The 27,669-nt window shown below is 35.0% G+C and overlaps 4 protein-coding genes and 1 non-coding gene across 5 annotated transcripts; 3 read left to right on the top strand and 2 right to left on the bottom strand.

Moving 5' to 3' along the window:
• Positions 1–239: 239 nt before the first annotated feature.
• LOC123006835 (TBC1 domain family member 13) lies at positions 240–2,992 on the top strand. Its single transcript, XM_044401671.1, has 8 exons — positions 240–353; positions 405–478; positions 535–660; positions 705–1,006; positions 1,168–1,366; positions 1,416–1,617; positions 2,356–2,478; positions 2,525–2,992. Exons 1-8 carry the CDS (start codon positions 337–339, stop codon positions 2,649–2,651), a joined length of 1,170 nt encoding a protein of 389 aa, XP_044257606.1. The 5' UTR covers positions 240–336; the 3' UTR covers positions 2,652–2,992.
• On the bottom strand, positions 2,955–4,348 carry LOC123006829 (probable deoxyhypusine synthase). The gene is made up of 3 exons (XM_044401658.1): positions 3,808–4,348; positions 3,248–3,760; positions 2,955–3,200 (listed from the first exon to the last, which is right to left on the bottom strand). The coding sequence occupies exons 1-3, from the start codon at positions 4,279–4,281 to the stop codon at positions 2,994–2,996; spliced, it is 1,194 nt and encodes a 397-aa protein (XP_044257593.1). The 5' UTR covers positions 4,282–4,348; the 3' UTR covers positions 2,955–2,993.
• On the top strand, positions 4,177–7,517 carry LOC123006816 (microcephalin). Its single transcript, XM_044401631.1, has 4 exons — positions 4,177–4,934; positions 4,979–5,143; positions 5,188–7,035; positions 7,082–7,517. The coding sequence occupies exons 1-4, from the start codon at positions 4,482–4,484 to the stop codon at positions 7,469–7,471; spliced, it is 2,856 nt and encodes a 951-aa protein (XP_044257566.1). The 5' UTR covers positions 4,177–4,481; the 3' UTR covers positions 7,472–7,517.
• Positions 7,518–9,652: 2,135 nt separating this feature from the next.
• On the bottom strand, positions 9,653–20,813 carry LOC123006823 (paramyosin, long form). Its single transcript, XM_044401644.1, has 10 exons — positions 20,558–20,813; positions 20,398–20,454; positions 20,026–20,112; positions 19,807–19,973; positions 17,489–17,726; positions 15,057–15,818; positions 14,893–15,005; positions 12,986–13,505; positions 12,551–12,928; positions 9,653–10,278 (listed from the first exon to the last, which is right to left on the bottom strand). The coding sequence occupies exons 1-10, from the start codon at positions 20,669–20,671 to the stop codon at positions 10,081–10,083; spliced, it is 2,634 nt and encodes an 877-aa protein (XP_044257579.1). The 5' UTR covers positions 20,672–20,813; the 3' UTR covers positions 9,653–10,080.
• A 4,575-nt stretch (positions 20,814–25,388) lies between these two features.
• Trnai-aau lies at positions 25,389–25,462 on the top strand. Its single transcript has one exon. It is a non-coding gene; the product is annotated as a tRNA-Ile (tRNA).
• The last annotated feature ends 2,207 nt before the right edge of the window (positions 25,463–27,669 follow it).

Here is a 27,669-nt window from a genome sequence, read left to right as displayed (position 1 = left end):
AATTTAGATTTTTATATCAAAATTAAAAGCAACTTTCTAGATTTGGGCATGGCTTTTTTTGTAAAATTTTTNTTAAAATTAAAAAATGAGTTTGGCAATAATTTTGAAACACACCAATTTACTGAAATACAGTAATTACGAAGTCCGGAACGGAAGAAACACACAAAATTTCAACAATTTGATGTCTTTATTAGAAATTGAACTGTTGTTATCTCCGTACACGTAGATATTAAAACACAAGTAAACATTAAGCTGTGTTTTTGTAGTAATTTTAWAAAAATATTGACATAACCTCACCGGGTCAAATGTCAAACTTCTGTCACCCTCAACCAAAATATGGCATACAAAGCAAGGTAAAATGAATTAATTAAACCAATTAGCACCCAATATTTACACTCTTGTAGACTCAAAGAATTCGATGACGTTCTGGACCAGGAAATTATAGACTTGAAAAAATTAAAAAGCTTGTCATTTCACGGTAAGGRGGCGTCAAGTTTCAACAYCCCTAATCATTTTTAATCAATGAAATTGAAGGTATCCCTGACGATCAAGGCCGGAGGGCACTTTGTTGGAGACTGCTGTTAAACTACCTCCCCACTGATAAGTCACAATGGCCCTCATTTTTGCAAGAAAAACGCCAATTATACAAGCAGTTCATAGGTTTGAAATTTTCACTTTTGGACCATTTTACATGTGTTTTTTAGATGAGATGGTGGTAATGCCRGGGACACAAGAAGGCAATGGGGACGTGACAGAAGGGGACCACCCTTTGAGCATCAATCCGGACAGCCAATGGCAGACTTTTTTTAAAGATAATGAAGTTCTCTTACAGATTGATAAAGATGTGAGGAGGCTGTGCCCCGATATTTCCTTCTTCCAGCAACCAACGGAGTTTCCYTGTCTGGAAATCGTCAACAGTAATGACGTCAAAAGACTCCACACTAGAGTACAAAGGAGTGTCTTAAAGTGCGCCAATGTTGAAAGAAAAGGATTAGGAATCACTAAGGTACAAAAAAATGTGAGACAGACTAATAAAAAATAATTTAATTGTCCCACATGCTGCTTATCTTAGTAGCAGGTAACGTGACTTTATTACATAATCTCTTTTTTGTTAATATTTCGCCACAAACAAGTAAACTTTTGACCTGATTGATTTTTTTTCAATAGATAGCACTATCGATCAAGAAAGCCAATGAAGACTACGCCCCCATGACCGAAGGCAAGGAAGCACACTGGGAGGTTGTGGAGCGGATTCTCTTCCTCTACGCCAAACTCAACCCGGGTCAAAGCTACGTCCAAGGCATGAACGAGATAATTGGACCTATCTACCACGCGTTTGCYTCCGACCCTGACATCACTTTCAGAGGTGATTCCCCTGTGTTTCACTCACCCAATCGTCAATTTTTCCTCCTTAGAGCACGCAGAATGCGACAGTTTCTTCTGCTTCACGAATCTAATGTCGGAAATCCGGGATTTTTTCATAAAAAGCCTCGACGAGACCGACCAYGGAATTAACAAAATGATGAGTCGGATGTTGGTACAACTGAAAAACAGCGATCTCGAYGTGTGGCTCAAGTTTCAACAGCTGGAACTCAAGCCGCATTTCTATAGCTTTAGGTTGGTGGGGCCCCCATTTCAAGCACGAGCACAAACCTTCAAATTAATAAATATTCGAAATTTTCTATTAGTCTATTAGTGTTTTATAAGGTTGAAATTTAGACGATATTGTCATACCTGAATTCGCTTGTAGCCTCCTTGAACTTGAAATTTGACCTAACATAAGGTGGTTTTTGTAGTCTATAATTTCTGCCGTTCATTCTGAATTAAATAAAAGTTATAAATACTCAAAGACAAGGGGCTCAAAGTCCCCAACAGTGCAAAAAATGACAAAACTTAAAAATTTTGACATTTGTCAAAATTGACACATTAAATTTTCAAAGCACTCTGAGATTTCAATTTGAATGACTACGTTTACACAGCATTTTTTAACTTGGATAAACAACTAACTCTTGTGAATTTGCTATTATTATTATTATTACCATTTACTCACTTGTAGTTATTATGACACACTTCAACRATTATAATTGTCATACTTCAAAGTGAAAATTTATTTTTTTAAAAATCTGTAAAAACCGCTGTGTAAACGTAGTCATTGACGTCTTTTTGACWTTTCAAATTTTTTAACTAGTTTTTATCGTTTTTCGTGGCATTGAGGCCTTCGAATTCGCCTGTGTTCAAGAACAAGGGGGCTAAAGTGCCCTAAACTACATTTTTGCAAGATTTCAAAAAGGTTTGTGCCGGTAGATGGCTCTGGAACGAACTGGGGCCTGATTGGCTCATTTGATTTCGTTTTAGGTGGATTACCCTTTTGCTATCGCAGGAATTCCCCCTCCCTGACGTGCTCAGGATATGGGATACTCTGTTCTCAGATGAGTCACGCTTCGATTTTTTGATTTATGTTTGTTGCGCCATGATTGTGTAAGTTGTTTWTCCAGAAAAAGTTTATTAATGAAAAAAATTTCAGTATTTTAAGGAACAAGTTGTTGAATGGCGACTTTCCGTCCAATCTCAAATTATTACAAAACTTCCCACCCATGGATGTACAGATTATTTTATCAAAGGCTGTCGAATTATCAAAACAAAAGATTTAAGAACAATTCAGTTGCCATTTAATTTTATMTCAAGCTCAAATAATTATAATAATAATTCTCCAATCCTCGATTACGTAAGACGTTACTTGGGGATTTTGTTCCTATTGAGTAAAACTCCAACATCACGTGATCAGTTTTAATTATTATCCAAGCATTTACCAATTATATTATATTCAATATTARATGTTTTTAGTTTAGGAAGTATCATGACAGGTACTGAAAATTGCCCAAAGCACCTTGAGCCGTTCTTAACGGCACACGGCACACCAAACTTCCATACAAGTCAATTTTATACTTTTCATAAACAGTTAAATTATTTTATTAATAAAAATGCAAAAGATWCTACTTGTCTTTGACTTGAACTTCCTTTGCGAAAGTTTGGGCCACCAAAAGTGGGAAAATCAGGGTGGCTTCTGCGTAGATTTTGACAGGAGTCGCTTCTTTTTTTATTTTACCCCAGGATTTGGCCTCGTCGGGGCGCGCCCCCGAGTCACTACCATCGAACTCTGATGCGGTGTTCAAGAASACGCAAAAATTGGCCCCATTTCGCTGAAATTCRMAATTAAAATTCAACTAAAAAATGATAWTTAARTTACCATTAAATTGGCATTGCAGATGTGGTGCTTCACCACCCCGCCCCCGATTATGACAATTCCGGTGTTGATTGCCTTCATTGCCATTAAGTTTAGTTGTCTCAAGTCTGAGATAATGTCTAAAATGAGGCCTGGATTTCGGAATGAGTGCATAAACATCATATCGCCAATGCTTCCATCGGTCAAAGCTGGGCAAAAAACAGGGATTTTGTTTTTTGCAGCCCAATAATAAATACTATCCTCGTTATTTATCCTTTCACCTAACCGATTTATGACTTTACTGGGGCTCCACAAGGCCCCTTCTTTCTGTTCTGTTAACATTTCATCCAAAAGTGGCATAATCCAGTTCTCGAATTGGCAATAATTGTCATTTGGCACCAGCAAATTCCCGATCCTGTTAATCCCATTACTCCGCAATTTGACACCATCTAAACCAAAATCGCCCAAAAACGTGGGGGCCATACACTTRATAAAATCCTCCTCAACACCACCAGCGGTTGTGACTATGCAATCTATCTAGAAAAAAAAAACTAGTAAAACTCAATACTACACATTTCTATTACCATTTTGTGTTGCACAAGGAATCTAATTGTCTCGCGTAACCCACTAGAGACAATATTTGACGTGTACCCCAAAAAAATCGTACAGTTGCTCTTGACACCAATAAAGGGGTCTTCATTATCGACGTACCTGTCTTCAGGAATCGGTGCTTTGCGACATTCAAGCATTTTATTGATTTCTTCAACGGCAAGCCCRAAATTCGTGGCTTGAAAACCGGTGTGGAGGTAACTCTTGAGAAGTTTGTCATAATTCAAGCCTTGAGTCCAGTCATAACCCGACACTTTCTCTTTAAGTAATGAYGAGTCTTGGGTTTTTTGCAAAACCGCCTCTGTTACACTTTCTATGGGGGCTGCCATCTCACATCTAACCTCACAATTCAAGCTTGACGCAAAACTACCAACCAGTGAAGCTAAAGTCACTAGAGCRCAACTGCGAATTTTGACCAAACAACAGCTTTTGTRTAAACCTGACAACATTTTGTGCTCCGACAAGAATTAAAGACTATTCCAGATTGCATTGGGTAATCAATTGTGTGAAATTATTGCATTTGGTGAAAAGTTTGACATTGGTAGCACTGTTTAAAAGTCATTTGGCGGGAGAAAAGTGTGCAGTGATTGTTTACGTTAAATTCATAAAATGTAATCTCGAGTTTTCTGTGTTTAAAGTTGTTTTAATCATGTCGACATCCMAAAGCGACATTCCATCTAGCGAAATGATCGAGAATTTGATGAAAGACCCGGTCAAAAAAGCCCTCCTTCTTCAGTTTATAACCCAAGAAAAAAGTGGTTTTGAGTCGTACAAACGCCGTCTGGAGCAACAAAATAAAAAGACACCTCTCAAAAAAGTTCAACGGAGGGTTAACTGTGAGAGCCCCACAGCCCTGATGCGCAGACGGATGCTGGAGCAGCGCGATCAAGGCTCAACCTCTGATTCGTCAGATTTAAGCGAGACGACTGAAATTAAAGGYCCCAAATTGCCGTTTGACGAGCTGTTAAAGGGCGTGAGGGCGTTYGTGGACGTTAAACGGGACGGAGTCGACAAGTCTGAAGGGATCAAAGCTGTGATGAAGTTGATGGGGGCTACGATTAGAGACGAGTTCACGGGGGACGTGACCCATGTTATTTTTAAGGTGAGGTAGGGCTATTGTGGATGGTTTTAACCTTAAGGTTACAGGATGGTTCTTTTACAACTTTTGAAAAAGCAAGACTCATCAAAGCCCATTTAGTTTCCGTTTTGTGGCTCGACGCCGTGCGGAGGAACAGTGTGAGAGTCCCCGAAAAAAACTATCCAGCGTTTGGGAGTAGAGTAAACGGGGCTAATATGTCAATCATGTGTTCGGTAAGACATCCTCATTAAAAACCCGSAATGAAATCGAGTTTCAGCAACTGCAAAAAGACTACGAAGAGATCATCAGAGACGAGAAACGGCGTACTTTGTCTTCGTTACCGCAACGAGAATCCTCCATTGAACCCAAACGACGTTGCACGATGATCCCCCAAACTCAAACCTCGATGAGTAGTTATGCAACCGCTCRAAATCRACAACTCTCAGAGAGTGATAACGAAGTCGCTTCGATTCTGGAACCATCGAAATCGCCCGAATTGACTTCAGACGATTCCGATTGTGGGGTAATCGATGGTTGTATCAGCAAACGACCAAAGGACCAAACCGATGTTTTGCAAAGCACTTCGTTTCTGTCGGAATCGACCGATTCAGTTTCGTTACTCAGCAGAATCACCACACGAAAACAAAGAAGCAATGTCTCCTCGGATATGGACATAACTCCAAACACTGATGAGGAACCAAAACGGACCTCTTCTAGGAAACCAAGAAAGACTAGTTTTACTCCAAGACAAGATGCGAGTTCCACTGATGAAGAACCAAAACGGACCTCTTCTTCGAAGAGGGCGAGTCTTCAATCGAGCACCATGTCCTCTTCAGGGACGAAAAGCGGTCTCGGGGACTCGAAAAGGACATCTTCAGGGACTGATAAGACAAAGAGTGGTCTTGGCGATTCGACCAAGGAAAACACCAAAGGTACTACAATGTCATCTTTAAGACTCAGCGACAGCCAATCTAAAGAAAGTGTCGAAAATAGAAGAGTTTTAAGGAATTTAGAAGAAATGAGTAATGCCAATAAGAACAAGTCAGGACCAAGTTCTAGTTCTAGTTACAAGGGTACTACAATGTCATCTTTAAGACTCAGCGACAGCCAATCTAAAGAAAGTGTCGAAAATGGAAGAGTTTTAAGGAGTTTAGAAGAAAGGAGTAATGCCAATAAGAACATTTCAGAACCAAGTTCTAGTTCTAGAGTAAAAAAGAAATTCATAGTTGAATCATCTGACTCCGAATTTGAGAAAAAACGTGGTAACCCCCGAAAGGATAGTTCACTAGATTCGGGAGCAGAGTCGGATGTAGAAAGTTTCCGAAGCAGTCGTCGGTCCGTATCAGTGGTTTTATTTAAAGAACCGGAAATTACACCTGTCAGAACTCGAACTAGTTCCGTTTGTAGCGAAACTCGAAGCACTGGAGGAAGAACCAGACGAAGTCGTTCAGTATCTGTGACTAAATCATCCACTCCGGTGAAAAAAACGCGCAAGTTGTACGATCCTGAAAATCCCAATATTTCAGCGTATTTATCACCACAAGATGACAAAGAACGAGAGGATTACATACGAGAGAAGTCGCAGAAAACGCAGGATTTGTTTGTTAATCCCAACAATCTCTCAATTCGGATTCCTCCTAAACCGGTGCGAAATGTTCACACACCACGGAAGCAGCAAAGGAAGAAGAGTGAGACTCCTCCAGATGATGAGCAGAGGGCGCTGTTGGACTTGTTGAATGCTAGTGAACGCAGGCGGTCACAACGTTTGAGTGTGTGTCCAAACCGGCCAAAATATTTCAATTCTGATAGTGACTCGACTAGTAGTCTTAGTAGTCTTCCTATTACTCCGATCAAGAGACGGAGTACTTTGGATTTTGTGCCGATTTCGCAAAGTCAGAAACGCCAATTGAAGTTAGATCCGAAGAGAAAGTCCAGTATTGTTTGTACTAAATTCCACTCGAATGAAGTGGTCGAATTTGAAAGTATTGTCAATAGTTTGGGGCGCTTTTTTGTTGAAGACGTCGTGACTAGTAGGACTACTCATCTGGTAGTGGGTGAGGCTAAAAGGACGATTAATATGTTGAGGGCTATAGCGAGGGGTTGTTGGATTTTGAATCGTGATTGGGTAAGTGAAAAAATACGGTTTTGTCATGAAATGACTCGTTTTGTAGTTGCTGAAATCGCACCAGCAGGGGAAGTGGTTGAATGAGGAGGATTACGAATTGACTGAATATTCACCTTCTGTACAGGAGTGTCGGTTGCAAAGAGAAGCTTTTGGTCCTTCGTATTCTATGGATATTTTCAAGGATTGTGGTTTTATTTACTTGGGAAAATCAACAAAACCTAAAACTTCAGAATTGAAAGAGTTGATCACTATATGTAAAGGGAAAATTACAACGATTCTCAGGAACGCGAGTATTGTAGTTGGAGAGTATATTGAAGGGGACCATTTGACTTGTGTAACGGAAGTGTGGGTCTTGGATTCGATCCATTTGAATAAGTTGAAGTCGGTTAAAAATTATTTGTTTAAATCACCCGACGGAAACAGTCCGATTTTTTGATTTTTTAATTTTTTAATATTATTTACATAAAAATTTATTTAGCCAATTTGTGTTGTTTATTTCTTTTGTTTCTACATTATTTTTGCATTTTGACTATAAAACTACTAGTAAGGCCTTTTTAGAACACATAATTTTTTTATGGAAAATTTTAAGGAAGCTGCCTTGCTTGCTTTCCCCGTTCTTCAAAGTACCTTTAAAAATTTAAAAATTTTAAGGAAGCTGTCTTGTTTTCCCCGTTTATCAAAGTACTTTTAAAAATGTTAAAATTTTATGGAATCAACCCCGTTTTTCAAAGCACCTTTAAAAATGTTAAAATTTTAAGTAAGCTGCCTTGTTTTCCCCGTTTTTCAAAGTACCTTTAAAAATGTTAAAATGTTATGGAATCAACCCCGTTTTTCAAAGTACTTTTAAAAATGTTAAAATTTTAAGGAAGCTGCCTTGTTTTTCTATTGGACCACTTCGAATACGATTTCAGGCAAACAAATTCACCCTTTGAAACACTTAAAATACACTTTTTTGCCCTGTTTTTAGTTGGGCTACTTCCAACACAACACTATTTACGAATTTTACCCGCTTTTTTAAGGTAGGTACATACACTTATTCAAAGTGCAAATTTCTCAAGGTTTTAAAAAGTAAATGGTTTTTAAAATTAGTTAAAATAAAAACCAGTTAAAAGTATATAGAAAATTTTATTTGCTATCATTGCAAATAGGTCAATTGAAGAAATATACAAAATTGTAAAAACAGGTAAAATATTGATAAAATTAATAACATTCCGACAGCCGAAAGGTACTTATGTTGTCACATAGCCAAATAGAAATTTTTCTTCGTTATAAAATTTTATCGATTTGTATTTTATGTTGCTTTTAAATGCTGTTATATTTTCTGCAATAATGTGGTGTATAAGCTCTTCCCTTCCAAAGAGATTTCCCTCATTTTCTTTAATTAGGCGATCCTCTGGGTCCTGGTTTGGATAATGAATATAAATATATAACAATAACAAATTTCTCACAAAGGTCTTCTGTAGAAGTTGTAATTATAGATTTTATTTTTATTTTATTGGATTTCCTAGTTTCCAATTAAAGCATTCTGGGAACGTTTTTGAGTTAGGAGTACTTAGCAATAAAAAAATTCAAACAGTTTTTAATTCGTACACAGGCCTTACTTTTATATTTTATGATAATTTTTATTATATTGAATTGAATGAATGCACTATGAAATCAAAACAACATGGATTTATTAATGAACTATTTCCTGGTGTTTCAGCTGATGTAAATACTGTCTTTCGCTATAGAAATGGCATATTATATTTTTTTAAAAAGAAAGATAAAGCGATTTTATTTGAATTTGATCAATTTTCATATATGTTAATAAAAGCTGCTTTATTTGATTTTAGTACTTTCAATATTCATTGTCCCAATCTAGGTATTTTGGAACAACTGAAAACTTTATAAAATAAACTGGCTTTTTATAGTTTTGAAACTGATTAAAATTACATTATTTGGAAAAAATACTCTTCAAGATAACTTTCAAAACAATATTGTTTTTATCAACTCTATCGTAAAAATATAATATCTTAAACGGACATTGGAAAATTATCATTGATTCCTCCGTTTCTGATATTTTACTTTATAAAGGACTTTATCATGAAATTCTCTTATAAATTCTTCTGTTAATTTTTGGTGTTCTGATATTAAATACCAGTTAACTTTATTTTGAAATTCTCTTATAAAATTTTCTGATAATTTATGATTCATTGATATCCAATTCCAATCAACTTTATCTTGAAATTCTCTTCTGATAATTTTTGACATTCTGATATAGACTCCCAATTAACATCATGTAGAAATTCTCTTACAAAATTTTCAGATAATTCCTGGCATTCTAAGATAAGATCCCAATCAAGATTATTTCGGAATTCTTTGATAAATTTTTCTGATAAATTTTGATATCCTGATACACATTTCCATCATGAAAGTCTCTAATCCAGCCTTCTGAAAATTCTTCATTCATTGATACATCATACCAATCGATATTTTGCTTTCGAATTTCCGTATCTGTTATCTTTTGAGGTTATCATTTTTGATTATGTGTGTGATGAATGAATTCCCGATTCAAATAGACTAAATTATCCCGAACCATTAACAAATATGTCGTCTTAATTTGTAAATAAAAGAGGAATTGTATACAAGCAATTTATTCTTACACAATACATTCAAACTTACATAGTACATTACTCCTGCATCCTTGTGGAAGTTAACAGATGATAATCCTAACATCCTGAAACCTACAAATTTCCTTACAGCCTTCTCGAGTTACGTATTAAGAGACACGTCGCGATACACGAAACAAATAAAAATCGCTCATGTTCGTTTATTAATAGTGCGTATGAAATGTGTATGTTTCTTTCTGTTAATAACTTAATAACAATCTTTAAAAGAGAGTGGTAGTTATATGTATAATAATAATTTTCATCAACATTATGTGCACGAACGGAAAAAAATAAAATAAATTAAAAAATAATGAATCAAATGAACAACATGGACCGGTTCGAGTGTCTTCGATCGTTAGGTGTGCTCAGACAGACGATCCGGCGATCGCTTCGGCAGTTACATCTGCTCACTGGTTCTGGTCTCCTGCACCAGGTAAACCTGGGAGCCAGGCACGGAGCTGGTGGTCACAAAAGTGCGGTGTTTGGCCCTAATAAGCGACAAACTGCTCTCTGCGGTGTCGGCGCGGTCTTCGGCGGCTTCCAACTCCCGCTGGAAGCGGCGCACGCGGGTCACGCTCTGCTGCGAAACGCCCTCCTGGAAGCATCACCAACATTAATAATAATAGGCCTTTATTAAAAAAACAGATAAAATACAAACTCTGTGGGCGAAGTCTAGCCGAACGCTACTCAACTCAACCCCAAAAAAAATAAAAAATAGATATACAGTACAACTTCGACAATTCGGACACACTCTAGATCGGACACTCCAATAGTCCGGAGGCTTTCATGTTTAGGAGACTTTAGATWTTTTACCTCTACAGTTCGAACAAAATTTGCAGTATTTGTTTTCTAGGCATTTACTACTTCTTTTATTTTGTTATTCGAAGAATCTCTTGTTACAATCGTCTTATGTTTCCAAGAATTCTCTCGGACAGTTTTCTTGAAATTTAAATGCAGCTACCCAAAAAAAATTGATGATTTTTTTAAAAGAACTTAAAATACACATATACAGCTCAGCTTTAAAAAGTTAATACCATTTATGATACCATGTTCACCAAAGTGAATCAGGAGATATAGTTCCATCGCATAGCCCCCASAATCGYCAGAYTTGGCACCTAACGATTTTTTTCTTTGGGGGTATTTAAAAATAAAAATTTATATTATAATTCCAATGCAAAATTTAAAGAGCTGAAAAAACGTATTCGCACAGAATGTAATAATATAGATCCTGAATTTATCAGGAATGCAGTGGCGGGGTTTTCAAAATCGCTTGGGTTATGTTTGGAACTGCAAGGAAAGCATTTTGAACACTTTCTTTAATTATTAAATTTTTTTGTTTAGATGGATTTTAATTATTTAAATTAATATTTAATTGTTGTTTTTAAAAGTTTATCTTTTATTTATCGATATTAAAGCCTTTGTAATATTGGTTTGTCTATGGCTAGATTAACGACTAATCGTAATTGTCATAGTAATATTGAAGTTGACCCGGTTTTTTTAAAAGTATACATAGGGCTATGTATACTAATAAAAAAATGTCCATGTATATGCACCTACATCATGTTATTTTCTGAATAAATTTGTTTCCTAATAAAAATATTCGATTTTTCGTTATAAATTAGCCTAAAAAAAATACTTCGCTAATCCGGAAAACTCTTCAATCCGGACGGCCGGTGGCCGATATCTGTCCGGACTATAGAAGTTGTACTGTATATAATAATAATAATAAAAATGAAACAACAAAAAAAATATATCAAAATTGACTACTAAGCTCAACCCCAAAATAATTAAAAATATTATACGAGAAAAAAATATCATAATTAACATTAGGTAAACTAATTACTGTTAACCATGTGAAAACAAGAAATCGTTGTAGAGTGTACGAAATTTATACACCGAAACATTCAACTGAAAAAGAGCAGTAGAATTAAAAATTTTGACACCATTAAAAACTAAAGAACGTTGAAAGATAGACGTACTAAAGTGAGACATAGAAATTTTAGTATCATGAGACGAAGTTGTCATAAGTTTAAACATAAATGTACCCAATTGGTGTCGATACATATTTTCAACTTTTAACCAACGTAGTTCGAGTATTTTTGCCGAGACATGATCGTATTTTTTTAAGTCAAAGATGAACCTACAACAGCTATTTTGGATTTTTTGTAATTTGTATTTTGTGATATTGTCTAAACAGGGATAATATAAGATTAAGCAGTATTTTATAAATGATATAACTAAGCTTTCTGTCAATTTTTTATGTAATTTAAAATTCCGAATTAAATAGTTTGCGTATAATAATTTAAGGGAAGAATAAGATTTTTTTAGGACCATATTAACATGAGACTTAAAACGAAAATCATCATCTATTATGAGTCCTAAGTGTTTAATTGAGTCAGACACAAGATTTTTTTATTATTAATAACAATATTTAATTGATTTTTAATTATATCCCTAGTATTGTTGCTAGCGAAGCATATAATTGTACATTTATCGGAATTAAGTTGTAAGTTTATTTGCATAGATAATTTCGAAATTAAATCTAAGTCGGCATTAATTTCTAAACATTTCTGAAAAAGTTGATGTTGAGAGAAGTGTAAATAAAGATTAAAGTCGTCAGCATAAGCATGTTTCTTTGAATTTGTCCTCGTTTCTAACAAATTGGTCGTATATATAGAAAAAAGAAGAGGACCAAGAATTGACCCTTGGGGAACTCCTGATGCAATTGTTCCAAGATTAGAAGAGGAGTTCCTCTATCTATCATAACTTTCTGAGTCCGATTAAATAGGTAAGATTTAAAGAAATTCAAGGAGATATAATCAAAACCAGTGTGAGAGTTTGTGAAAAACACCACAATCGCTACAAACCTGTTCCTGGAGTTGTCGCTTGAAGAGAGCGACTTTGCCGTTGGCCTTCTCCAAAGACTCGGTCAACAATGCGATGTTCTTCTGGTCTTCCTCGCACTGAATCATCACTTCCTTGACGGTGCGTTCCTTCTTACGCAAGATCTTGATGGTCTCAGCATGGCGGCGCTTCTCCTCGTCGAGTTCGGACTCGATGTCGCGGATTCGGGCCTCGAGCTTGCTGATGATGCGCTTACCGCCGACAATGGCGTTGGCCTCGACTTCTTCAAGACGGACGGACAGGTTCTTCACTTCGATCTCGAGGGATTTCTTGATGGCTTCGATCTTCACCACGCGCTCTTGTTCTTCGTGGAGGATCTCCACGGTGTGCTTCAACTCGGTCTGGAAACGCGAAGAATTTAAAGATTTTAGTTTTTTTTTCTACTACTGTGGTGTTACCTGGACGCGTTGGTAGCGTTCATCCGAAATGCGCAACTCTTTGGTAATCTCATCATAATCGGCAACAATAGTCGACAACTCTTGCTCAATCTTGCTCTTAGCGGAAGCCAAGTTAACATTAATGGTAGTAAGTTCGTTGATCCTAGTTCCAGCTTCCTCATACGCTTGTTCGACAGCCCTCTTTCCACGAAGCGCCGACTCGTAGTTGCCTCTAATCTCCTCGGCTTCAGCAGTCAGCGCTTGAATCTTCCTCTGGGATACACTAAGTTGGTCTAGGGTAACCTGTAATTGCCTTTGGACTTCATCATAATGCGCCGTGAGTTCAGTAAGTTGCAACGACTGCTTCTTGATAGTCTTCTGCAAGTCGATGTTGGTCTTGTTGGCGGAATCCAAGGACATTTCCAATTCGGTGATCTGGATTTGGAGCTTCTTCTTGATGCGTTGGACTTCGGTCTTGAGCCTGGTCTCGGCCTCGACGACGCGGGCGTTAAGTTGCTCGATTTCAATGCTGGTGGCCTTGCTGCGAACAAAACAAAATTTGCAACAGGTGATAATACGTCATTGGCGCCGCTCCCGTCTATTTTTAGCACTTGTTACGTAAAAGCACCTGCTGTCAAAGAAGTATTCAGCTGTTCGTCTGTCAAAACCTTTGAGTTCTCGACTGAGAGCGTCCAAAGAATCGACACAATTCTCCTCCAATTGGGTCAAGAGTCGCTTATCCATGACTTTCAAGTGTTTGGTGAATTGTTTCGTATCGACGAATCGTCGATTTTCGATGTCTCGAGTGGTGTTCAAATCGAACTCAACTCCTTGAGCGATGTTTTTGTGGCTTTCCGATTGGAGGAAAGCTTCGATGCCTTTGGCTGATCGTCCTCTGAGGTACTTTTGGGAGGATTTGAGTGCGAGTTCGATATCCCGGTCCTCCTTTCGATGGTCGTACCCCAAATCGTCTGCCATTTTCGACTTGAGTGTCTTGATTTGTCTCACAATCTCCTTCTTCTTCCGGTTTTTCACGTTGACTTTTTCCGTGATGGTGGCGGCAGAAACACACTTGCTCAACATGAACGAGCTTTTGGTCGTGGCTTTGAAATCACGAAGTTTTTCTTTGGCACTGGCTTCGGTTTGTCGGGCAATTCGATCAAGAGCTTCGTGTGAATAACTCTTGATTGTCTTGGGATCGTATTGGCTCAAGCCAAGTTCGTCGGTCCATGGGAGGTGGGGATACTTTGTTCTTCCACCTCTCTCTTTCTGGTCAATGTAGTCGACCATTGGCTGGTAATAATTAATTCCAACACCGTAATTGTAGTCGTAGAAGCCTGTCAAGGGGTGCCATTTGGAAGGACCGGGAGTTGACATTGTCGATCGAAATTAATACACACTGCTATTTAGGTCGATTGAAAACGCTCTTTTATACCATGTTTGAAACAGACAAGTGCCAAACCAATAAACTAGCACAACGTCAATTTCGGGTATTTATAGGACGGGAGCGTGCCAGAAATGCAATTTGTTCAGGAGATAAGACCGCGAAGGTTGCTAATTACGAGGAAGTCAAGTTGAAATTTTTTTTGATACACAGTAATAATAAAAAATATGTTTAGCTTATTTTTGTTGCTCAAATATGTAGAAAGATACCTATTTTGATTCATATTTCTGACTATACTAAAGTTTTGAAATATTTTAAAACAACTGCAAAATTATTTTAAGTTATTTATCTTAAAAATGTCTAATTTGTAGTTATTTTTGAAGTCTGTCTATATTTGCTTGAATTTTATGGTGCAATAGAGGCAATTAACATTTGGGCTTTTAGCGATAAAGAAGCTCCCATTAAATTTCTCATAAACTAATTCAATTCAAATATAGGCATACTTAAAAAATAAATTTTTCAACATTAGTGCATTTTGGCTTACCGGATGGCTTCAATCTCTTCATCCTTCTCTTGGAGCCGCTTTTCGGCTTCGTGGCGGAATTGGGCGAACTCCGAAGACAACCTCTGGGACCTAAGTTCTTCAGCTTTSCGTCCCTAAAACCACCCTCATTATCCCAAACTCTTTTCACCACAAACTCCACTTACAGCTTCGGCTTCCTTGTACGCAGCCGTGAGTTCCTCCCTCTCATTCTCCAACCTGCGGAGTTCCAACTCCAACTCATGCAAACGCCTTGTCAACTCGCTGATGGTATTCCTGGCATCACCAAGATCATCACCCAACTTCTTGTTTTCCCTCGCGAGTTGGTCCTTCTGCTCCCTCGTCTTGTCCAACTCGTGGACAGTCCTTTGCAACTCCTGTTGTTTGTTACGGAGGTCTCTCTGGGTCTGCTCGTACAAATTGACGGTTTCCTCCAACCTAGTCTTCAAATCGATGTTGATCCTCTCCAATTGCTCTACCCTCTTTTGCAACTCCCTGGCGGTGTTGTTGGCCTTCTCCAAGTCGATGATGAGGACTTCAACTTCGGATTGGAGTCGCGATTTCTGCTTCTCGAGGTTGTTAATCTTGACCAAGAGAGCTTCGATGTGTTCTTCCTGTTCGGTGATTCTCGCGGTGTACTTGCGACGGAGTTCTTCGACTTCTTCAGCGCGGGCGGCGCACTCGGCTTCATACTTGGATTTGTAGACTTGGACTTCGCCTTGCGATTTGACGAGTTGGCGTTCGAGGTCAAGGCGAGCTTCGCTTTCTTCTTCCAGTTGGACGCGGACTGATTCGAGCTCGACTTCGGTTTGGTGGAGTTGGGCTTCCAGGAGGGAGCGGCGGCGTTCGTCGTCTTCGGCGCGGCGGCGGGCATCCTCGAGCTGGCTGGCGAGTTGACTCTTCAAGTAGTTGGCGTTCTCAAGGGTCACCTGAGAAAAAGTTTTTTTAAAGAACAGTTTCACAAGTTTTGAATTTTGAGCTTTTTCCAAGCACTAGTAATGACCCAAGATAATGGTAAAAAAATTAAAATATGTAAAAATTTTAAATGAAGAAAAACGGAAAGTTTGAAATTAAACCAAATGACATTTTTGCATTTCAAAGACTCCTAGGAATTCGGAAAAATGCATACAACAAGTTTGAAAAAATCAAATTTTTGAATGGTCGATGAAAGTTAGCGTTTGTGCGGTTCCGGGCGCCACCTTGTAATAATACTCCAATTTTTGGACTGCCCGGAAATTATCCAAATCGGAATTGACAATTTCCTATGTAAAATCGTCCCGAATATTTGCCTGCATAAACAGTTTGCGCCTAGGAAGGTTATTTTCAAATATTTTTTTTTATTTTTGAGTCAGAAAGATTAAAATCCCTCTCTATCCGAAACAATAGCTCTGATCATTTCGGGTATCTGGCATTCGATAAATAATAACTAAAAAAAGATTTTAATTTCTTGTGGCTTTTATAGTGTTTGAGAAAGTGGTGTTTAATTTTTTTTTTTGATATTGTTCAAACGGTTGTTGTCAATTTTTGTTAAAATTGTTGTCTAAAGACAAAATTAGATCTAATAAGTACTATATTGGGAGCTATGCATACATAAAACGTTCCGATAAATCGACTGACGCCGATACACTCAGAAAATTTAGGGTAGTTTAGAGAAATTTAAAAAATTTCAAAAATTTGCCTGTCATTATTTTTTTTTCTTTTGGTAGGTAACTGTACATCGTAGGGCCATGATCTTTTTTTGAAAGATGAGAAATTAAAAAAGCTTTCCAACGATACTAAACATAAAGGTCTAAGACCGATAGTTTGGAGTTATTGGCTAATCGCTCCAGGTACCAAAAACCGACAAAAAATTTTGAAAAAATCCAAAAATTCGAATTTTTTAAAGTCAGACCAAGTGACATTTATTCCACTCCTAATTGGTCATTGGGACTCGAAAAAATAATGTTAATCGGGTTTAAAAAAAACGATTTTAATTTTTTTTTTTGTCATTAGGATGTCTTTAAAGCTGGAACACCTTGTACCGGATATTTCATATACCTAACTAATTATTGATGGGGTATTTTTCAGAATTTTTCTAATTTTTTTTGATAATAAATGAGGCCGTAACAGTTTTGTGTGTTTTATGAATACTTTCTTTTTCTAATTTACCTATAAAGTTTTTACACTTAATGAATCTGTACCTGCTAGTCCATCAAACTTTGATATCACAATTACAAATTTTGGTTAGTTAAATACTCGTAGTCGCTTTTTTTTATTTAAACACAAACCCGACCCGTGATTTATGACTAAATGGTACAATTTGCCAACAAAAGAACTTTGAAGTCTCTTACTGTTGTAAATTTTAGAATCTTACCAAAAATTACCAAAAAATTATGAAATATACTTTATCAATGCCTAGGTAAGTGGGAAAAATTTCAACAATTTTATATGGTATTATAGCATAAATTACCATACAAAATGTCTCAAAAAAATCTGCAATCATTTAAATTTTACTCTAATATAAAATGAGTCTTGGTATATTTTAATAAAAAAAATGTTCGAGCAAATTTTGGCTTAAACTATTTGGGTCGATTTTTTTCCGAAAACTAGTATTGCTTACCTTGATATCTTGGACTTCCTTGGTGAGTTCAAGATTCTCCTGCGCCAACCTGGTCTTGTGCGAGGTGATATCAACAATCGTGCGGTTCAACTCTTCAATCCTCACATTCAATTCAGTAATGGTGATTTCTAATTTTTCGGCATGTTTAATCGAAACCAAACGTTCCTTATTCAAGCTCTCGACTTGGGCCAAGAGTTCGTAGACTTCGCTTTGGAATTTGCTTTTTTCCTTCTCGGCTCTAGACCAATAAACAAAACATTCTTTCACTATATTGACAAACATTCACTTAAACTACTAGACACGAAGAGTATTTATATCTGRGGACGCTCCAAATATTTCCGATTTTATTCTTAGTCGAGTAAGAGGTCGAAGCAGCATCAAGAATTCGGATCATTTTGGAATTTTTATTCATAATTCGCATGAGATGAGAGTAATTTCGGCGCGACAAATATGGCAACGATCGCGGACACTCTATTTATAACGGACGAAGTTGGACGGAGATGGGCGAATATTGCACTACTACAAGTCACAATTTCACTAACAATTCAAGAGMTRAATTTTTTTKATYTWCTAAAGKAGATTATAAATTTACAAATTTTCAAGACTAYAAAAATAGAAGCTATAAATKTTTTATTTTYAATTTTTTTCMYGTGCCAGACATATTTGCCATGCCTTCAGATTAGTCACTGTTTTTTACTTAAYCTTAATATACTTGTTGAATTTGAGRTRGAACAATTTTTAGTACTGAAAAAAARAGAAACGCATTTGTTTTTTAAATTTTCTGAGTCAAACCTTTCTACATGTTATAAGTTTTCTTTTACATAAGATTATCAACTGAATAATTTTATTAATGTTTGCTACCCAGGAAAATTAGACTAAAAAGTTTCAACTTATTTGAATTTTAGGGRCAAAAAATGGTGGATGCGCCGGGCTAGTCTACTTATTAAATACCAAATTTCTAAATATTTCTCTCAAATAAATTAATTTGATTCTATTTTCGATTGTTATGAGTACAACGACTAGAATTTCCGCCATAAAATTGCTAATTTCAGCTCAAAGGAAGCACTGCAAATCTTTAATTTTACCGTGTTTGTTTGACTTATTTGCAGCTACTGATGCTATGTTTTATCACTTTGGAAATAACTTTTATTGTTGCACGAGGTAGAATTTAAGATACTGACCTAAATTTCTTGTCTTTTATGTTCAAGTTTAATACCGGCTGTTATGAAGTGTGGAAAGTGTCTCAAATTTCCAACAACTCAATAAAATCACTTAAAAATAGGAATTAAGTCAGAATACACGATTATTTTTGAAGTTGTTTTTTTATACTGTGTGAAAAAGAATATCTTTTTTTATAAGCTTAACTACATTTGAAAACTAWTAAAGCTGTTTATAAAAAACTTTAATGCAATTGCTGTTTTTGTTCCTTTTTCGTTCAGTATTTTTTTATATTTCAAATTATTGAATGCTACATAAAAAAATATTTTTTAACGAAGAATAAAAATCTGCATAGGGCTAAAAAAATTGATTTAGGTTAATTTAAATTTAATTTCGTTTATTTTGTACATTTTGTTTGTTTTATTTCTCATCACTAGTAAAAGGTTTGTTGCTTTTGTTTGCTTATTTAATATTTCTTCTATTGTTTTGACTTTATTCTCTTATTATTTTACAGTTTTTCTAGCAATAAATTAGATGAAAGTATCAAAAAATAAACAGAGTGTTTTAATGTTAGAATCATACATTTTTTGTTTACTCTTGTCGGTTTTAATGTTTTGATGTAAAGTCTAACATACCGCTGGGAGAACTATACATATTTACATTGGGATTTTATGGTTAATTTGATATAAAGATATTTATAAACACTCTAAACACTCTGTATATGTATTTTTAAACTTAAATATTTGTGAAATTTATTGATAATCAAAAATTATTATAATAGATTCCATCCACTATTATCATTTATTTTGTTTCAAATTTTGAAATAACTGTTACGAAATTGCTTGGGAAAATATGTAAATTCTGAAAAAAGTGCGAAAAGTCTATTCTTTTCGGAGTGGTGCTTGGGCAACTTATCAAAAACTTATAAAAAAGAAGATAAAAGTTATAATATTTTAGTCAATTATATTTTTGTGYCAAAATAGAAGCACTTAACCTATCGAAAAGTTTGCCCTTTGTTGCTATTACACAACCGGCAATTAAATCCAAAGGCTTTGACACATTGTTGGTGTTATTGACCGCATCAAATTCCAAACAAAATCCAATTTTCTGGTACTTAACCACATTCTCGACTCTGGCACACATCCAAACAAAATTCTGACCTGGATTTGGCCTTGCTGAGCGAATCAATCTGTTCTTGAAAATCGACGACGATCTCTTGGTGTTTCCTTTTCAAAATCGCTGCGGTCTCTTCCGACTCCAGATGGACATCTTCGAGGAGTTTGCGCAATTTCAACAGTTCAGTGTCGCGTTTTTTGTTAATTTCGAACTGGAAAAATCACGAGATTAGTACTTGTTGGTACTTGGAGTGATGGTGGTACCTGACTTTCAGCGCCACCTTCGGCTTCTTCCAGACGTTCGGATAACTGGATTACTTGGACACTCAAATCGGCTTTCTCCCTTTCAATCTGCAAAAAATAGTACGACCTTGACGATTTCGTAACCCCATTGAAAGGATTTTTGCGAAAATAGAACCGAGAGTAGGCGGAGGAGCACGACGAGTTTTGGCTAGGCTTCAGTGGAATTTTGTCGAAATTTCGGATTTCTTCAGGTTTCAGGTGATGTAAGAGTTATTTTGGTTCGAAAATCCGACACCATGAAGCCTTGCCAAAACTCGAAATAGATGGGTTAGTTAAACCTGGCATAACCTAAATAAATCGTAGGTCTAAAAGCGTATTAAAAAGGTGACTCACCCTTTGTCTGAGTTCCCTCTCGATTTCCAAGTCTTCTTGGAGTAGTCGGATTTTGTCCTGTAAAAAAGTGATAATGGTGGTAATTTGTGATTTGGGTGGTGTGTGTGTGTTGTGGCCACTGACACTTCACAAGGTACCACTGCACTTGGGCACTTTTTACCTCTAATCTGGTAAGGGCGCTGAGGTCCGCGCTGTATTCGATGGAGACGTCGGCGCTACCGCCCCCGCTGGAGCGGTAGGTGTACTTGGAGGTCTTCGCAACACTGGAAGACATCTTCACGCTTTCCTATGCGAGGAAAAGCTCGTCGTTTGGATGATGCACTGACCGTCGAAATTTCAGTGTAAGAAACCCGCGTGCTGCGCCGCCTGACAGTGGTGGCTGAGTCGTTCGTATGAGCGTCGCAACGGCGAAAGCCGAAATAAACTGGGAGACGGCGGCGGCGCCTGCGTTTTAACGACGCGCAGCGTCTTGCGCACCGCTGACTCAAACCAGGACTGTATTTCTGGAAGGACGGCGAGCTATTTTTGTACATTGTTTATGCAGTTTTTATGCATATCAATACGGGAGCGAGTGGGATGGATTCCTTATTCAAACGATTTTTTCATGATTGGACGCTTTGTTAGTCACTTGATGAGTGACCAAACTTAAAAATGCTTCCAGATTGTAGTTCTACTCCGTCACTGGCTGACTAAATCTTGGAAAACTTATTTTTTCAAGTCATAGGCGCCAACTTCATGGTGCGTTGGGGCATTAAAAAAATAAAATTGTTTCTTTAGAACTGGTATTATTCTTCCTTTCCACTTGTCGTCCACTTGCATATATTGCAGTTAACAACCGACGATGTAATGAATATCGTAACACCCACAAATGTGAGGTTGAATTTTCGAACGAAGAGAGGAGTTTAAAACATCTCTCTTAAGAAACAAGTTTTTTTTATATAAAATTTTTTTCTTCATTATTGAACGCTGTTAGTCATTTGATGAGCTGAATCTTTTAAAGTAGCTGCTAAATAGTGTTACTGCGTGACAATAGTTTGGAAAGCTGTTATTTTTTTAGCCCGGATGTGTTTTAAAGCCAACAAACAATATTTGCTGGGATATTTCGCGGAGACTGTAAAGTTTTCAGTTTTAGAGCATTTATGAGTGATGAAAAGTAAATTCTCGTCCTCTTTCTTTTAAGCGATTTTCCTGTTGTATCGTATTTTTATTGATAATATTTTTTCGAAAACTGTCAGCAAACACTTGTTACACGGTTAAATTCCAACGTTTTAAATATTTAGTCGTAGAAACAAAATGGTGTAGATTTTTAAACTTAGTCCACTCTTAGAGTGAAAATTAGTAATTAAAGTTTTTCTATCAAGGCTCTTATTTTGTCCAGTTGTAACACAGACTATTTTAAACTAAAAACGCAATTGCAGTTTTCCTTTTTTAAAAAAAAAATTAGATTGTTCTCCAGAAAAGCTCATTTAATTTGTCAAATCTCTGCTGCAAATTACAAAAAAAATGTTTCACTGCTTATTTCAATTCTTGAAACTAAATATTTACTAAAAATAATTGTGAAAGACTTTACTTACAATGACTATTTACTACATTAGTGCAATATATGTGCGATTTTGGATTTTAAGGATTTGACGTCCTGGAAAATTGAGTCTGTTATTTTAAAGCCATCCTGTATATTAAAACAACTGCTTATAGCTTATACACTAAAAATAACACAATCATTAGCCGAATACGACTTATCAAAGACAACCTGTATATTTTTGAGTTTGAAGTAGATACTTACATACATATAACCGGTAAGAAAAGTCTAAGCTGTTACTCTCTGTTTTTGAGGTTATTTAATTTAAAATATAACTATTTTAAAAATGGATTTTAATAATAGTACATTACTAGTTTTGGAACAAAAAAGAGATAAAAAGTTCTTGGATCGAGTTTCAAAAATCATATTTTTCTACAATCATAGAAAAACTTGAACTTTTTACATTGAAATTAATACGCGAAATTGATCATTTGTTGTTAAGTGCAAAATATTTAAGATCGATAATTAAAAAGTACCGTAAATCGATCAAAATTTTGTCAAGAATTTGAAGAATTAAACTTTAGGTAATATTACTCCAAATGCACTCATGGGAGTGCAAAAGACTCATAAAAGTGTTAAAACGTGGTAGATACGTGAGAAATAAATTTTGTCTTTTTAAAAAAATTTGTCTATACAGTATGTCCCCGGATTGAATTTTCAAGAGGAAAAAAAATTATCTTTAATTTTACGTCAAAACTGCAAAGGAAAAACATTTTTTGCTTCACATGAAACGAGCAAATCTGTAATTAAAACTCCATTATTCTAACTCAGTAGAAAGAAAAGTTTATTATTCTTTTGATTTTGGACTTAATAATAATAATATTTTTACTCTGCTTTTTAAGTGCTATCACATTGGTGGTTTTATTATTATGACAATGATATTACTTTGACAATTGAGTTTACGTAAGTTAAATAACAAAAATTTTGTGAAAAACATAATTTTAATAAATAGCAAGTCAAAGAAACAGCTTTAAGATAAAAACCAAAGTAATTTTTATTAACAACTATCATTATTTAATTAATAAATCAATTGCCAAAGTGACATATAGTTGTCAAATAAATAAAAACGCCAATGTGATAGGGTTTAAAAAGCACAGAAAAATTATTCTAAGTCGAAAATCAAGAGAAAAATTAACTTTTTTTACTGAATCATAATAATGAAGTTATTAATTACAGATTTGCTCGCTTCAGGTGAAGCAAAAAATGTTTTTCCTTTGGAGTTTTGGCGTAAAATGAAAGATAAAAAAAATTTCTCTTGTAAACCCAATCCGAGGACATACTGTATATTATTATATAGAGCAGAGCAGAGAAACTGACGTCGGCGTGGTGGTATAGCAGCATAAGGTCTTGCTTTCCTTGAGGTAAGGTCAGGGGTTCGAATCTTGGTAAATTCACTAATTTTTCTCTAATTCAAATTCAAATAAAATTCAAATAAATGCAAACCATAAGAAAGAGAAAAAGTATAAAGAGCATAAAAAAATAACAAAACAGCTTTTTCTTCGTTACCCCGAAATTTTGATTTTTCTAAGAGAAATTCAAACATATGCTTTATGTTGGTGGGGCAGATTAAATGTTATAACGGCGCTGCTATAGACTATGACTAGTGCAGTTAGTAGTGAAAAATGTCGAATGGACCTTTCCATAAATTTCTGAAACAACGAAAGAGACAAGAAAAAACAACATTGTTTAATGTCAATAATATCATGATAAAATTAAAAATGCTCAAGCGCAAAAACAGAATTTTTACTCTATGGCCGAAAGGTAAAACTTATACTTTTAGTCATAAAAGAGTCACTTTTGTAACGTGTGTCGATAAAAAATTAATTTGTAATAAAAATATTTTTTCGTCACTTTTTTGAAAACAAATCTTGTGACCTAAAACTTTAAAAACTCAACCATTCGAAAAATTCGTCACATTCCGTTCTCTTTTTGTATACTATTTGCATACATCATGATTTTACCTAAATATAAAACTTAACTGTGATCTGTATGATATTATTTTAAATTTAATTCCGCGTAGGAATCACTAAAACTCGTCCATAACATTCTCTCCTAACTCAAGAATCTGCAGATTGTCGCCAAAACTGTTTTCGAAATAGATCCTTGTTACCAAACATTCTGCATCGCCCACAAATCGGAATCAAAAATAAATCAAATTTTTAGAATAGCGTTAAGCATTATGACCTTTCGCGTCAAGTTCAAATAAATAAAAATAGAATACTCTTTTATCCAAAAATTTGATTTTTGCAATTGGTACAAGTGGTTTTTGCATAGTAATCGAACCAACAATTAATTGGTCCTCATTTAACCGGAATGTGCGTATCTTGGCCATCATTATATCAGGCGAAAAAAGCCGAAAATTTCCGAAGTTATATTTATCAAGTGCCGACGCTGGCGTCGCGTAGCTCAGATTACCTGTAGAGGGGCGTCGTCCTTTTATAGACACGGCGTCCATTTTTGACGCGGAGGCGACGCCAACAGCCTACCTGGATGTCTATTCTTTGGGGCAGTTTTCAAAAAACTAAACTCAAAATATCAAAGTTTTTGACAAATTGCATAAAATCATATTTTTGGAAACTGGACCAAAATACTTAAAAAAGTAAAAATAAGTGAGTGTTTATTTTTTTATTTTTTCAACTTCGAAAATATTTCAAAAAAACTTGTTCTATTCTTGGCGCAAGTACTTCACTTCCGATGGGAGTGAAGTTAATTAAGCCTCTAATTAGGTGTTTAATGAGGCTCTTGACAGACGCCGAAAAGTACACCCATTATGCCTGAGTTAATGGTCAGGGATCCAGTGGCGTATCAGTTGTCCTTATTGTTCAAAAACGAACATTTAATTTTAGAGATTAGAGCAATTGTGAAACGCTTGAAACGTTCAGTATTTCCTGATGGTTGAATCTTAGTATGAGACATTGGCAAGGGGCCAACACCCACCTTGGTTAAAATATTTGGGTTATGAGTCAAAAGTTTTTTCTTCGTAAGGAGTTTGAATTCAATTATGATTAAAATAGTTCTGACTCTGGGATAACCCTAGAGATGGGAGAGTTGGTTTAATAATTTTCCATTTGTAATTTTCACTTCATTAATATTTTTTTATTATATTTCTTAAAATATTGATAGAAAACAATATGTGTGCTAAAAATTACAACCAGATGCAGTGTTTCAACCTAATTTTTATTTTTAAATTGGATACGATATTACTGATATTAGCGCCACGACTGTTAAATCTTCTAACTAATGCAATACTAATTTTTGCAGAAAACTGTAATTTGATAAAAAAAAATATACTTTAATTTTACGTCATTTAAAACAAGATTATTTTTAATTCTTGTGATAAGGTATAAATCATTATTGTAACAATTTTAACAAAATTGACTTATTTTTTGTGAAGAGGTTGAAATACGCATCTGGCCCATTAGCTCAGTTGGTTAGAGCGTCGTGCTAATAACGCGAAGGTCGCGGGTTCGATCCCCTCATGGGCCAAGCTTTATTTTTTTAATACTAATAGTTTTTATGCTTATTCGTTTTATTTTTGTTCACTGTAGTAATAATAAATGCTATAAAACGAAAAATTCGTTTAAAACACTATTGACAATTTATTAACAAATTTTTTAATTAATTATAATTTTTATCTAAATTTATACTTCTGTTTGTTAATAAAATATAACCAGAATTATTTAATATTGTTCTAAATAGTTTTCTGTTGAGTTGGCAACCCGTTATTCGCTCTTGTTTGAGCGGTCAACTACCAAGCTAGTTGAAAGCAATAATAATAAAAATAAAATTGTGATGTTTTTGTTTTATACTTTTGGGTCTATTAAAAATTAAATAATAATTTGATTAAAATTGTTTCAAGTAACTTTAAATAAATTTCACAGAAACAAGTTAATAAAACTTTTCAAAAATAATTAAATTAAATCAACTTTTGTTCAGCACGGTGATTTAAAAGGGTCAGACTATCTCTTATTATGATGTTTCGTTTCAATTTTAGTATAATCAGAGTTGGCAGCATTTTTTTCGCACTCAAAATTTGACAGTTTATTTTGATAAATTATGACAATCAGCGTTGCCAAACAACAAAAATTAACACCTACTAGACAGGCGGCGTATACAACGTGTTTCAGAAATAAGTACATTAATTTTAACTACGTGCAGAACTCGCTAAACGCAACATTTTTTTATTTCATTGTCACAAAAGGCATTTTGTGCAACTGTTTATAGTTATACTATTGTTTTTTAAGTGAGAAATTCTTGTAAATCAACCTATTTCACTGAAACTAATGCAATTAGAGCTATTTTAAGCGATTTGGGTACTGCATATGTCCATAACACGTGTTACAATCTTGTTGTTTTTGAGGAAGATCTGTTACTGGTTAAATTTAATGTACTTATTTCTAAAACACGTTGTATAGGCTACTTCTATCTTAGTTTTTGCAAAGAAATTTTTGTTGTTGTTTAGCAAACCTGACTATTTTTCAAGTAAAGCATAAGAACGACGAGTTTTTGAGACAATAAAAGTTAAATACTGAACTTTGAGTTAACTGTCATTTTTATTGCTCTCATATACTTATTTTGGTACACACTGTAATACAACGGATCTACACTTTTATTATATCAATTTGTTTTGCTTCAGTTTGAACAAAAATTATATTTTGTTTCAAAATTTAGCAGTGTACAGGGTGCTGCATTTTGGATGTCCGAATAGGGAATCTCCGAAACTAAGAGGTTTAGCCAAAAACGGGTAATACATTCTGGGGCTCATTTTTTGAGAAAATAATATTGGTTAAAACCGCATCCCGCTATCGTCTTTTGTTTTCGACTTATAGACAAAAATTGACATTTTAACGAAATCTAAAAAAATTCATATCTACGTTATTATGGAAGACACAGATTTGAAAAAGGACATTAGACACTTTTTTACGTAGAATTTAATAATGTAGTTAACAATTTTTTTCAGTTGTTTATTTAGCCGTAATAAAATAAACTTGTATTTTTTTAAATGGGAATCATWGRTGGCTWTGTCATTTTTAAAAARSYTKKTTTTTTTCTTATCTAAAAAATATATATTTSTAACAAATTATTATARTACATTTTTAGCAAAAAATTATCTTTGATTTTTGTTCGCAGTTGGCCATGAAAAAATGTTTCATCTTCAACTAAAAGGATTTAAACTATATTATTCAACGTGTCACTAATGAAAGAGTTTTCAAAGTACTAAGTAATGAAAAAAATGCAAAATAAATCGTAAATCAACTTATTGGCCACTAATAACATTTCTTTGTTTTTAAACAAACTAATATTATCATTGAAACTTCTAGTGATACATAGAGTGTTTTAAAAAAAGCCGTTTTAATTCTTCAATAAAATATATTTTATATGACACAAAAATGACGATATGGCTATTCAAATACCCAAATTCCGTCTATGTGGAACGTTATCCTACCTCCATTAGATCATCAAAAAATTGTTTTTTCTAATTGTGTTGACTGTTGACACATTTGTTTTTCCTATTTTTGGATTTTTTAAAAATATGTAATAATTTTGTTTTGAGGCGCTCGCATATTTGTTCAATACTTCTACCGTATCGTATTTTTTAAATTTTTATAATTTTATCTATTTTTTCATCTATTTTACAGTTCACAAAAGTCTTATTGATTATTATTTACACATTTGGAGTGAAATAGTTTTTC

The sequence above is a fragment of the Tribolium madens genome, unplaced genomic scaffold (assembly GCF_015345945.1).
Source record: "Tribolium madens isolate multiple individuals breed KSU strain unplaced genomic scaffold, Tmad_KSU_1.1 Scaffold_11;HRSCAF=98;Tcas5.2_LG3b, whole genome shotgun sequence".
NCBI classification, from domain to species: domain Eukaryota; kingdom Metazoa; phylum Arthropoda; class Insecta; order Coleoptera; family Tenebrionidae; genus Tribolium; species Tribolium madens.
This window is presented reverse-complemented; position numbering and strand designations above follow the sequence as displayed.